At 41.3% G+C, this 13,233-nt stretch overlaps 2 protein-coding genes and 1 long non-coding RNA gene across 4 annotated transcripts in view; 1 reads left to right on the top strand and 2 right to left on the bottom strand.

Annotated features, from left to right (window-relative positions):
• LOC112154604 overlaps nt 1-8,863 on the bottom strand; it is a 25,729-nt gene extending 16,866 nt beyond the window's left edge. The window contains exon 1 of one of the 2 annotated variants that reach the window (XR_004949707.1): nt 8,732-8,863. This is a non-coding gene — a long non-coding RNA (uncharacterized LOC112154604). The remainder of the gene's footprint in view (nt 1-8,731) is intronic. The other variant, XR_002920671.2, reaches the window with a different exon arrangement.
• Nucleotides 1-9,359, top strand: part of grid2ipb (glutamate receptor, ionotropic, delta 2 (Grid2) interacting protein, b) — a gene marked incomplete in the record, with an annotated part of 45,775 nt that extends 36,416 nt beyond the window's left edge. The window contains 10 exon segments of the mRNA XM_036216957.1: nt 1-109; nt 1,331-1,418; nt 1,832-1,909; nt 3,586-3,782; nt 3,859-4,014; nt 4,086-4,172; nt 4,250-4,379; nt 4,578-4,696; nt 5,761-5,925; nt 6,090-9,359. Of these exon segments, the coding sequence (XP_036072850.1) occupies nt 1-109; nt 1,331-1,418; nt 1,832-1,909; nt 3,586-3,782; nt 3,859-4,014; nt 4,086-4,172; nt 4,250-4,379; nt 4,578-4,696; nt 5,761-5,925; nt 6,090-6,161 (1,201 nt within the window).
• Nucleotides 9,360-10,836: 1,477 nt separating this feature from the next.
• Nucleotides 10,837-13,233, bottom strand: part of arhgap17a (Rho GTPase activating protein 17a) — a gene marked incomplete in the record, with an annotated part of 38,073 nt that continues 35,676 nt past the window's right edge. Inside the window, 2 exon segments of the mRNA XM_024285681.2 lie at nt 10,837-11,794; nt 13,062-13,233. Of these exon segments, the coding sequence (XP_024141449.1) occupies nt 11,646-11,794; nt 13,062-13,233 (321 nt within the window).

Here is a 13,233-nt window from a genome sequence, read left to right as displayed (position 1 = left end):
GCCCCCGCTGCCCAAGCCGGGCCACCCCACCTCAGACGCCAACCACATGAGTGTGAAGAGGCTGCGCTGGGAGCAGGTGGAGAACTCTGAGGGAACCATCTGGGGTCAGGTGAGCTGGTTTCATTCTGTCAGCTTTCTTCCTTTTATGGTTATTATGGGATGGCTACGGGAGTTGTGGCTTGACGGCCATTTTGTAATTAAGTGTCTAATTAGGCGTTTTGATCTATCGCCTCTTAACTCACCGAGCATCATTGGGAAGCTATTTGAGCGATCTGCACAAAATTTCACACACATGCAACAAAGTCTACAACAACAAACGAAATTTTGTTGACTTCTGACCTCACGAAAAGGCGGCCATCTTGAATTAAGTATCTTCTACAAACTCACACCCCTCCATGGGATTTTGATCTATCGAATCCTAAATTCTCAAGCATCATCGAGAAACTATTTGAGCGATCTGCACAAATTTTACACACATGCAGCTAGATTAAGTCTACAACAACAAACAAAGTTTTGTTGACCTGTGATCTTGAGAAAAGGCGGCCATCTTGAGATACTCTTCTACTGGTTCAAACTCCTCCTTGGAATTATGATTCATCGTCTCCTAACTCCTTAAGCATCATTGGGAAGCTATTTAGGAAAAAGTGTTGGAAATAAAATTTTTCGATTTCAAGCTAGCAAATGTGTCGTTTTGCTGTTGCTGGTATATTTTTTACCAGGTTATTGTTAAAATGTAATATATAATTCCTTGGATAAAGCTGAACGAAACAACATAACATACAATTTAAACATAATAGGAATGTGGACGTGGTTAACAAAAACCTCCGTTGCCAAGGAAATCCAAAAATTTAGTTTTAACAGTCCTTCTAAAAATGACATAGTCTTGTTTGTTACCACCAGACGACCAAAAAATTACATGGTTGCTATGGAGATAAAACGAACAGAAAAGCCACCATTTTGAAAACATATTCATGAATTTGCTACATGTAGCTCTGACCGGAGTAGCAGAGGCAGGTTGGCGAGGTGCGGGGGAGGGTAACATCTGTGGGACGTTCAATGCCACTTGTGGCTTTAATTGGATTCAGTTATGAAAAACAAACAAAAAAACCCACAGAGTTTGTCATCACCTTCTCACTTTGGAGGAGTTTCTCACTCCGCCTACACCTCTTCTGCCATATTTGGAAAGTCTTCTGTTCCTCAGATGAGTCACAGCAGCATCAAAGGAGCAATCTGCTTTCAGAAAATAGACTTTGTGTCAGAACCTGAAACTGTTCCCAACTCTCGATCACAAATCAGATTCAAGTAAACAGAGTGTCTTTGTCTGTTGTAGCTCGGAGAGGAATCGGACTACGACAAGCTGAGCGACATGGTGAAGTACCTGGACCTGGACCTGCACTTTGGGACTCAGCGTAGATCCAGTACGATTTATTTGGAATCATGTTTAACAGAAACACTCATCATTTCATGTCATTTTCATGGTGTTGTCTTTGTGTCTCTATCCTCAAAAAGCATCTGGGTAACAGTTCAAATCACCTGTTTCTGTGTGTGCCTCCACAGTTCTGATGTTATCCATGTTTGGAGCTGCTCCAATCACCTGCAAATCCATTCTCCATGCGGCACCATAACTTTTCTGCCTTGTCTGAGTCCAATAATAACACAGACCTGCTGGGGGGGGGGGCTTTAATGGATGAGGTTTTCCTTCATCTAATAGCAGAGCTGTGTTATTAAGTCATCAATCTGCCATCTAGGGACTCTGTGACTTATTCTGACCTCCTGGTGCCTGGAGAACAGATCCTTACACTCCTGTTAAAATTATCAGTCTCTCCTCCAGAGCCAGCCTTCCTACCGGAGAACTTTAAAAAGAAAGACGTGGTGGAGATTCTGTCCCATAAGAAGGCCTACAACGCCTGTGAGTACACGCCTCCTTTCTGCTCTAGTTGTTTTGTGTTCGTGTCATGGTTGGTGAAAGCTTCGTAGAGCAGAGCTCCACGAAAAGATTCTTGTCCACTGAAACCACTTGAGATGGCTTCTTGTGAAGATGATCATCTTTAAAAAGGTTTGAAAAGGAAACTACATCTGTGTGCTGGATTTGAGTTTTTAGATTTAAACTTTAGTTCTACTCTGATCTCATCTAATACAATCTGATCCAATCCCATCTAATCCAATTCCATCCCAATCTAATCCAATCCAACCCAATCTCATCCCATTCTATCCCATCTAACCTAATCCCAACTCATTCCAACCCAATCTAATCTAATCTAATACAATCTGATCCAATCCCATCTAACCCAATTCCATCCCAATCTAATCCAATCCAACTCAATCTCATCCCATTCTATCTCATCTAACCTAATCCCAACCCATTCCAATCTAATCTAATCTAATCTAATTTAATTTTATTACATCCAACCCAACCTATTTCCATCCCAGTCTAATCTAATCTAATCTAATCTAATCTAATCTAATCTAATCTAATCTAATCTAATCTAATCCAACCCAATCTCATCTCATTCTATCCTATCTAACCCAACCCTATCTAATCTTATCCAATTACATTCTAATCTGATCTAATCCAGTTCAATATCATCCTTTTTAACCCAACCCAACCTAATCTAATCTAAACTAATCTAATCTAATCTAATCTAATTGAATCTAATCCTTTACAATCTAATATAACCTGATCCAATCCCATCTAACCCAACCCAACGCCATCCCAATCTAATCCAACCCAGTCTAATCTAACCTAATCTAGTCCAATTCAATCTCATCCCATCTAACCCGGCCCAACCTAATTCCATCCAAATCCAATCTAACATGACATAATCCCATTCAATCTAATCTAATCCAATCTCATCCCATAGTATCTAATCCCAACCTAACCCAATCTAATCTAATCTAATCTAATCTAATCTAATCTTTTTTATGGATTCAAAATCAAGCAGCTCAGAGGTTCATAAACAAAAACAACCGATGAACAAAAACTTTATCAACCTTTTAAAACATGACAGTCATTCTAAAATGACTCTTCATCAGATTCACCAACATGACCATCAGTCCGTAGAACAAATCGGAAACAGGAAACTAGAAACCTGAAGCCACCAGAGAAACATCCAGTTCTGCTATGAGGAGAGCATATGTTGGGGATCCATTTACTCCAGGAGGTATCGCCATGGCAACAGAGGGTCCACTCACCAGCGTTTGCAACTATGACGTACGATATGAACATATTAGGAATGTGGGCGTGGCTAACAAAAATCCTCCGTTACCAAGGTAATCCAAAAGTTTACTTTTGCTGATTCTTCTTCTTGTTCGTCACTCTCAGACAACCCATAAATCAAACGGTTGCTATGGAGTTAAAATAACAGAAAGGCGCCATTTTGAAAACCCCTTTTGTTTCGTGTAGCTCCGACTGGGGTGAAAGAGGGGGAGGGGCGTGTAGCAGCCGCTGAGGCAGTACTATACGACTCCTTCTGGGTTTTAATCAGTGAAAACGAGGCCTCTAACTGTTAAAAGATGCTGACCCGTGCACTAGGGCATCTAGAGACTTGGCGCTCTTCGTCTCAGGCTCCTCCCCTTTCTCTGCAGCCATCCTCATCGCCCACCTGAAGCTGTCCCCCTCCGAGCTGCGCGACGTGCTGATGAACATGAACACGGACCGGCTGGAGCCGGCTCACATCAAGCAGATGCTGCTCTACGCGCCCGACCAAGACGAGGTCAAGCAGTACGAGCAGTTCGACGAAGACCCCAACAAGCTGAGCGAGCCGGACCAGTTCATCTTCCAGGTTCTGCCTTCAGTCCAGAGAAGACACCGAACCACAACGAGTTCGTTGGGGCTGACGGGACGTTTGTGCATTCCAGATGCTGATGGTGCCCGAGTACAAGACTCGCCTGCGGAGTCTGCACTTTAAGACGACTCTGCAGGAGAAGACGGAGGAGATGAAGGTGGCCTTTGATTACATCTACAGAGCTTCAGTGGAGCTCAGGAGCAGCAAGAAGCTGGCTAAAATCCTGGAGGTGAGACTCGTCTGATCAGAGGCGGAATCTGTTCAAATCCATGTTTTTGACGTGTTTTATTCTGCCAACAGTTTGTTCTCGCCATGGGGAACTATCTGAACAACGGGCAGCCGAAGAGCCACAGAACCACCAGTTTTAAGATCAACTTCCTCACTGAGGTGACACACGTGGCCACGCCTCCTCCCTTTGAATCGTGCCAATCACGGTTTCACGTTTCAACCTTTTCCCTCCGCAGTTGAGCACGACCAAGACGGTGGACGGGAAGTCCACGTTTCTCCACATTTTGGCCAAATCTTTGTGCCAACACTTTCCTGAGCTGCTGAACTTTCCCAGAGACCTCACGACCGTTCCTCTGGCCGCTAAAGGTACCAACCACGTTTCTTTACCCCTCATCAAACCAAAAAACTGTAAGCACCAAGTTCACGGGTCAAAGTCAAGGTCCGGGGGCCTTGTGTATCCCTCAGTCTTTAAAACGTCTTTCTTGTCGTTTTGACAGGAACAACTAATAGATTTAGTGGATCTAAAACCAGAGTTTGACGGCTGTTCTTCGGTTCTTCTAACAGTGAACCAGAGAGTCATCACATCCGAGCTGAGCGACCTCCACTCCACCATCCAGGACATCAGGACGGCCTGTCAGAAGATCCCCGCCACCCCCGAGGACCACTTCACGTCTGTGATGAGCGTAAGACTCCACATGCAGAGTTTTCATATTTAACTTTATCAGAGTATTAGTTTTTCCTGCAGAGGTTTGTTTATTTCTGAGATTTTGCTTTGAATAAATATCCTCCACTGAGATTTTCTTTAGATCGTTGCTGCTTTTTCACTCATTTCAGTCAAAATCCTGATGATTCTGGATGAAGAATACAAACGAACGAGTCTCTCAAGATGTGATTTTTTTTTTTTTTTTGCCTCCTTGTAATAGATACCAAATTAACCAAAAAAACATGCTCTTTGCTTAAGTACTAGCTGAACTCCAAAATTAGCCTAAAACCCCTCAGTAAACTAAATTAGCCAAAAACGTTAGCATATAGCTAAAATAGAAGTTAAACTTTAAATTAGCCTAAAAACCCCAGTAGATAACAAGTTAGCCAAAAACGTTAGCATATAGCTAAAACAGAAGTTAAACTTTAAATTAGCCGAAAAACCCCAGTAGATAACAAATTAGCCAAAAACGTTAGCATGTTGCTAAAGTAGAAACTAAACTCTAAATTAGCCGAAAAACCCCAGTAGATAACAAATTAGCCAAAAACGTTAGCATATAGCTAAAATAGAAGTTAAAATTTAAATTAGCCTAAAACTCCCAGTAGATAACAAGTTAGCCAAAAACGTTAGCATGTTGCTTAAGTAGAAGCTAAACTCTCAATTAGCCTAAAAAAAGTAGATAACAAATTAGCCAGAAAGCATGCTGCTAAAATATTTGTATTTTTTTTTTATTATTATAAAAGATTGAAACACAGTCCATGAATATATTTAAAAGCTTTTTCCAAGATTACTGAAATTGCTAAAAGTGTGATTGAGTTTTTACAAGCTGAAATCGTACGTAAAGGAGCTTCACCCAATCAAGATAAACAGGATCACAACAGTGATAAATGCTAATTAAGTCATGCTTACTATAAAAACTATATAGTTTTTCCTTCTTCATCCAGAGAGCCTCTATTTTAGAGATAACAGCCACATGTGTCTGTGGAGCTGCAGGTTCCAGACCTCTGATCTGAACGGAGGAATCTCATGTTCTAATATCTGCAGAGTTTCCTGGAGAACAGCCATCCTGCCATCCAGTCTCTGGAGTCCCTGCAGAACCGAGCCATGGAGGAGTTCTCCAAAGTGGCCTCTTACTTCGGAGAAGACAGCAAGTCCACCAGCACAGAGTCGTTTTTTGGCATCTTTGCAGAGTTCATGACCAAGTTTGAGGTAAACTCTAAACGTTTTTTTTTTTTTTAATGAATGCTGACCGACTCCCTCCTCCCTGCATAGCCGTGGGGGTTTTAGCTACAGATGCAAAGTGCAGCTGACAGAGGAATAAATAATGTATTTCGATGAGAGGAGTCCGACTCAGTCCAGGTTCTGTCTTCCAGAGAGCGCTCAGCGAGACTCAGTCTCCAGAAAACCCCCGGAGCCCCAGACTGTCGTCCCCTCTGGCCTGGTAGGAAACCGGAGACATTCGCTCTGCTCTCCACAACCAAAGTGCCAAATCACACCCAGAGACTCGACAGGAACAGAGACGCCGTCGTCCAGAGAAACTCGCCGCGTCACACCACAGCAGAGCTGCAGGTGCTGCTCGGGCAGAGATGTGTTTCTACAATCTGGACGTCAGACCATCATGAAAGACTCCCACATCAGAGGGAGGCTTAGGTACCACCACAGATGTTTATTATAGAACATTAAAGTTTATATTTTCTATCAGATCCTATTTAAGAACTGTAAAAAAGAGGAATTCACAAGCAGCTAAATGATGCATTCACTGCCTCCCACAGAGCAGGATTTATGAGTTTTGGTATTTACTGTGGACCGGTGAGGACATGAAGGAAGAGAAGGAGTTTAACCCACTTCTGGTTCGACTCTGCTGATTAAAGCTTCAAAGTTTGAAAACCAAACATGATCTTTTTGAGGATAAAAACACAAAAATTCTACATAAAAACAATATTTATGTCCGTAAGAACCACATTGTTTTTACAATGTTTTGATCTTTCTGCACCTTTGAGTTAAAATTTGGCCCTTTATCACCCAAGGAAATCAGTTTTGGACATTGTTCATGCCCCTCCCCCATAACGATGACATCACAATGGAAGAAACCATTAAAAAAAAAAAAGAAATTCATTCAAAATCCATCCAAAAATTCAAAATCTGCTTATAAAACCAAAACAAACGTTTCTGGTATTTCCAAAGGAAGTTTTGAAATTATTATGGGATGGCCACAGAACCTACGGCTTGGCGGCCATTTTGTAGCAAACAGAAATTTGGTCATTTTCACAATTTTTGCACGACAACAAACTTTTATTTGAGAGATTTTCATACATTTTTGCGCCACTAGGTTAAGTCTGAGTCAAAATAAACACATTTTAATTCTAGATATTGATTAGCATTAGCGTGGCGAGCTAGCAAAAGTGGCATCTTCCCCTTTTTTCAAATTTCTTTACCAAAATATTGTGATAATTAAATACATGAATCAGTAACTCAAGCTGAACAAAATTATGTGTCAGTCAATATAAATACTTTAGAAATGTGGGCGTGGTTAACAAAAACAGCCGTTGCTAAGGAAATTTCAAAAATTACTTTCACTGATTCTTCTAAAAATTACATACATCTGTTCGTTACCTCCAGTCGACCAAAAAATAAAATGGTTGCTATGGAGACAAAACTAACAGAAAAGCGGACATTTTGAAATTTCAAACTTTAGTTTGAGAAATTTTTATACTATTTCTCACCACTAGGTTAAGTCTAAAATCACAACCGAGGTTTTGTTGACCTAAATTAGAGGCGCCATCTTGAATTTTAAAGAAGAATCTCTTTTAGTACCTTTTACAAATTCAAATACCTCCTAAGGATTTGGATCCATCTCCTCAAGCATTATCAGGAAGCTCCTCTGGAAAAAATGTGGTTTTAGAATTTGTAGATTTTGATTAGCATCGTGATAATTGAATACATGAATCGTTAGCTCAAGCTGAACAAAATGATATGTCAGTTGATATGAGCATATCAGGAATGAGGGCGTGGCTAACAAGAACCTCCGTTGCTAAGGAAATTCCAAAAATTACTTTAACCGATTCTTCTAAAAACGACATAGACCTGTTCATTACCTCCAGGCGATCAAAAAATAAAATGGTTGCTATGGAGATAAAACTAACGGAGAAGCGGCCATTTTCAGATTTGGTGATTTTAACGTTTTCCCACAATATAGGAAAAGAAACTTTTAGTCCAGCGATTATAATGAAATTTCATACACATCACGCCAGCTTAAGTCTACAACCACCACTGGAGTTTCGTCAACCTTTGACCTTGAGAGAAGGGCCGCCATCTTGAATCATTAAAAAAACAAAAAAACAGCATTCTTCCTAAGGATTTTTGTCGATTGTTTGCTAACTTCTCGGTCGTCGTTGGTAAGCTATTTAGGATAAATGTTGCAATTAGAAGAGTAGATTTAGAAAAAAACATTTTTTTTTCATGAATTTTACACATGCAAATCTGACCAGCCGCTCAGTCAGTGAGGGTGGGCCAAGACATAAAACTAAAAGAATTATTTTGGATATTTTTAGGAGGTCATTTTTGTGAAAATTTACCCTTTGATGCAATAAATCCTGTTATTAAATCCGTTAAATATTCAATAAACTTAAAAGGTTGTTAAAATGTCAGTTTAAAATGACTTTTTTTAGTTAAAGGATGTTCTGAATGATAAAAATCAATATATTTAACATGATTATGTCAGTGTTGTGGGTGTAAAACCCACACATGCAAAGGAAAAATGGAAAATTGATTTAAAGATAGAAGCACAAAAGTTGCTAATCATGTTTGTCAGATGAAGATATGAAGAACATTCTCTGGTTGCTATGGATTCGTTTCTTCAGATTATGATGAAAGTGGAACCAGAAGCCGTTTTCCTTTGTTGTGATGAATGAATTTCACAAGAACAGAAGTAGATTACGAGTTATAAATCCTAAAATAATTGAGGTTACTGCTCGGTTTTGACGCCCGGATGTTCGCTGACCGTGTCGTCATTCACCGTTTCACCTGAAATCCATCAAATCCAGGCTCTCCTGTCTCCCAACACTTCAACAAAAGGTCACCTCTGGCGGTGGCGTCGGCACGAGTCGTTTCAGGTCGTAGTGTGGGCGGTTCGGCGAGTGTCAACAACAATGAATGTCCTCATTTCTGCCGTTTGTGGAGCGTTTTTCAACCACAGCCGCCCATAAATAAAAACGTGGGAGAAAAAACAAACAAAAAAATAAACATCCTGCTGTCAGTTACTGCATTCTGCTTCTGTGGTTGTCATGGTGACATCATGACTCATCTACAGTGCTCTAGTGTTGTATCTATGACGATGAACTACTGTTTAAGGTGTAAATTTAGTCTTTTCTATGCACCGTTCATCACGTTCATTGGATCCGGGTCACTATTATTTCTTTTCCTGCTCATCTCGGCTTTAGCCGGGCTAACGAGGCGCAAACGCAGCTGCTCCAGGTGTCGTGGTCGTGTTTCGTGTCCCAGTCCAAGCATGACGGTGCGGTTCGTGTTCACGTGTGCAGCTGGTAGCGTTTCCATTTCATTTGACTTTTTTGTTGAAATTTTATATGTTTGCTCTTGTTTTGTGCTCTCTAGACTTTCCAATAAAGAAATGTTTTTAATCAAAACGTCTTTTGTTTTTATTTTTTCAAATTTCCAGCAGAAAAAAAAGGCAGTCATTTTATATTTTAAATTAAGATTTAGAAGCATAATTACCGTAAATTTAAATTATTTACAGGAAAAATGCAGCAAAGTGTCATAGAATTTTATACAGTTTTATGTCTTTATCAAAGCGGTTCGAATCAGAAGCTGAAGTAGCTCCTCCTGTGACGGATGAAGACTTTAGAGCCGTTCTTCTTTCTGAAATATTTGTCATCAGGTTCAGGACGGGACTGTTTTTCCCGAAAACAACTTCTAAGTTTCCCAAAGTTTCACAGCAGGCCCACATTATACCACCTCCACCCCCATGCTTGACAGCCTGTAGGAGTTTCTACAAAAATGTTCCCTTTTGATCCGTGAAGCCTCGTGATGAGTTCAGACCGTTTTTTATTTTTTTATCCCGACTTGTTGCTTAGTAACTATCTTTATACTTTTACTTTATGGTTTCTTGGAATTTAAAGTGAGATTTTTAGAATCTGACATGAAGCTCTTAGTCGTTTTCTGTATTTCTCTGAGCATCTTACACTTAATGGAAGATGATTTATTCAAGTTTGTAAATAAAAACAGTAAAAGATTAAATTTGATGGAATTCATGGAGATTTTTTTCTCTCAAAAATTAAATCTTCAGCATCAACCGGCTAAATCCAGTGGATAAATCTTTAAATGAGTATTTCCCTCATTTTTATTTCATGTTTGTGACGCAGGGCGTTGATATTATATATTTATATTTTGATTGCAGCTACAAGGATCCCCCTGACCATCACACTACCGCCACCGTGTTGGACTGCTGACATATACTCGCTGTGAGGTTTTAACTTTAATCAGTTTCTCCACGGTTTTTGACACATTTAAATTAAGCTTTTTAAAGGTTGTATCTGCTTTTTATGTAAATTAAACATCATGAATGATTTCTGGATGTGGTCACTAAAATAAAACTAAATTTACGCCACTTCAAACCACTAAATCCATTGAATTTTTCATCATTTTTATCTTCCTTCTGCAATGCTGACAAAAGCCAATACTGGTGCACCAACACTGCCCTCTAGTGGTTACTACTATTTATTTTAAATCACATAAGTTGCATCTATGAAGAAAAAAAGGGACTTAATCGACAAACAAAACCTAAATAGTTGATGAAATGCTCACTAAGTCGACGCAACATTTTACTTTAAAGTACTTTTGAAATTAACATACTTAAAAAAAGATAAAAAAACAAATTATAAAAAGCTGTTGGTTTGTGTTTACTAATGTTCACAAATTGTCTTCATATTTTGTATGAAAATATATGATAAGAATGAATAAAATTGATAGTTAGTGATGCATTATTAGCTTAATAGATTTAAAAATTGTATTATAAAATTGAGTTTTTTGTTGATTTAGTGGGTCATTTCTGCCCCGTAGCAGAAGAGAACGTTACGATCATAAAGTTAAACAGAATCAGACAAATCTTTGTTCTTATGCTTTATTTTCTTTGGAGAGAGTATATTTGATATCACACCACTGAAGCTCACGTACAGACAGGAAACTAGAGGAGCCTGGAAACGCAGCATCATCATCTCGAGCTCGACGGCGTTCTTCAGAGACGCACATCAGTAAGGCAGTTAAACACAGAAGAGAAGGAACTCTGAAACATCTTCAGAGCGACTGAGACGTTCTCCGCTGGTACCATACGCCGGCTCGGTCCGATCTGAACCGAACCGAGGACAAAAACAAACAAAAAAATCGAAGGCTCGCATAGAAACCCCACGACTCCACGTCACTGCCGAGAGGTCGGGGCGGCTCTCGGCTCAGTGGGAGAGACCCAAACTCATTAGAAACCTGTGCAACCCGGGCCCGGTTCTGCCCGCCTGCGCTGCGGCAGGAGGGCCAAAATACTGACGCTTCAATACGTTCCTGCGAACGCCCGTCCAGGAATGGAGGATTATCTGGCGGTTCTGGGAGGAACCGGTAAGGCATCCAGAGACTGCATCGATTATGAGCGCTAAATAAATATAAGGTGATAGAAAAACAAAAGAGTGTCCGAGACGACTGGAAACCTGCAGTCATCGTCACCGTTCCACCACCGAAAGACACGCTTTGATTCTAAGGCCGTTTAAAAGGAGGTCAACATTCAGAGTAATCGGTCTGCTCCAACCGTCATACAGTTCAAGACCGGAAACCGTCCGCTCCCACGGCTCCTTTAGTGTTTGCGGCGGCGGCAGAAAGAGCGGCGGGACGTCCACGAGGAGGTCAGAGGTGAAACGTTAGGACTCATCTTATAGGACGGTGCTCTCCGTGTCCAGGTCACAGTCTCTGGGATGAGGCAGGAAGGAGGAAGAGGAGGAGGAGGAGGAGGTCATCAGCGGCTGCTGGTCCACAGCGAGCTCAGGGACCGACGCTCGACTCCGCCCCCTGAAAGTTTGATCTAAACAGCAACAGAAACGACAGAAGAAAGTTCAACATTTCCGCTAAAACGGCGTTCTTTCCTCTGGTGTTAGGAGTTTCCATGCTCACAAGCACAAACAGAAAGATGCATGCCCTCATTACAATCACAAACACGTGCAGCCGCCGCAGGCCGACGCTCACGCCGTCACTTTTTCCACGGCGAGCCGACAGCAGGGGGCGGTGTGGAACCGAGCCGTGCAGCAGGAGCAGATGGAAAAAGCAAAAAAACGGAGCTGGAAATCCCCGGAGTGCGTTAGTGCTGACGGACGTGCACGCTCTCAACACGCCACTCTGCAGCGTCGGAAGGTTTGAAAACCATCAAAGTTCTGCACGAGAATCTCCAGCTCAACTTTGATGAGTTCATAACGGTTCAAACCTTCACAGTGACGACGAGGATCCCAAACTGCTGATTCAAAATGACCATTTCTGGGATTTAATACTCAAGTGGAACAAAAGCACCTGCTCAGGTAAAAATCAAAGAGTCCAGTTTGATCAAACTCCTCAGTTTAAGGTCATAAAATGCAAAACATTCCAGAAAATCTTTGATTTGATTATTTTAGAGGCTGATGACACTAAACCTGCAGCAACACCATCAAGAGCAGGTTCTTAAAGAAAAAAGGATGAAAAGACTGAAAACAACCGAAAAACAAGGAAAACGAGTATAAAGAACACAGAGGAGAAACATTTTATCAGCAGGAGAAAAGAAAGAAAGAAGGTCTAAAGAAAAACAGAAAGATGTTAAAGAAGATGAAGAAATGTAAGAAAGTAAATGAACAAAGAAGGAGAAAAACATGTTAATCCTCAGTGGAGTGATTAGCCAATCACATCGCTTGTTTACAATGATGCCGACATCCCATTATTGAAGTGTTCATTCAAAATTTAACATTCAAATTTCAAACAAACTCCAATGAAAATCGTGTTTTTAACATCTTTTTTCCTCATAATGGAGGACGTGTAAAATAATTTAAGATTAAAACTGCGATTCTGAGTCTTTCTTTAGTCTGTACTTCTGCACTTTAATCTGTACTTCTGGAGTATTAAATGTCAGAAATGGTCTGTTGTGGAATGAGCGAGTGAGAGGAGGAAGTGCTGTGGAAAGGAGGCGGAGCCAGAAGAGCATCAACAAACCTCTCACAGGAGCGGCTCTAACCTGTGGAGGCGTCACACGGTTAGTCACACATTAGTGCTCAGCTGTTAAACTGTGAGCTGAAGCTTCACACCGGCGGGAACGGACGGAGGACACCCACCCATCATCTTGTAGGCGGAGCCACAGACCCCGTTGGTCTCGCTGCCGGCTGTGGTGGGTTGGGGGGGTGGAGGGATGCTGGGTCTGTTCCGAGGTTTGGGGACGGGCCGCGGTCGGGGAAGCGAGCCCGACTGGTACGGGGACTGGGAGGGAGGGGCTACGACGTCCTGGCC

The sequence above is a fragment of the Oryzias melastigma genome, linkage group LG19, assembly GCF_002922805.2.
Source record: "Oryzias melastigma strain HK-1 linkage group LG19, ASM292280v2, whole genome shotgun sequence".
Taxonomy (NCBI): Eukaryota; Metazoa; Chordata; class Actinopteri; order Beloniformes; family Adrianichthyidae; genus Oryzias; species Oryzias melastigma.
This window is presented reverse-complemented; position numbering and strand designations above follow the sequence as displayed.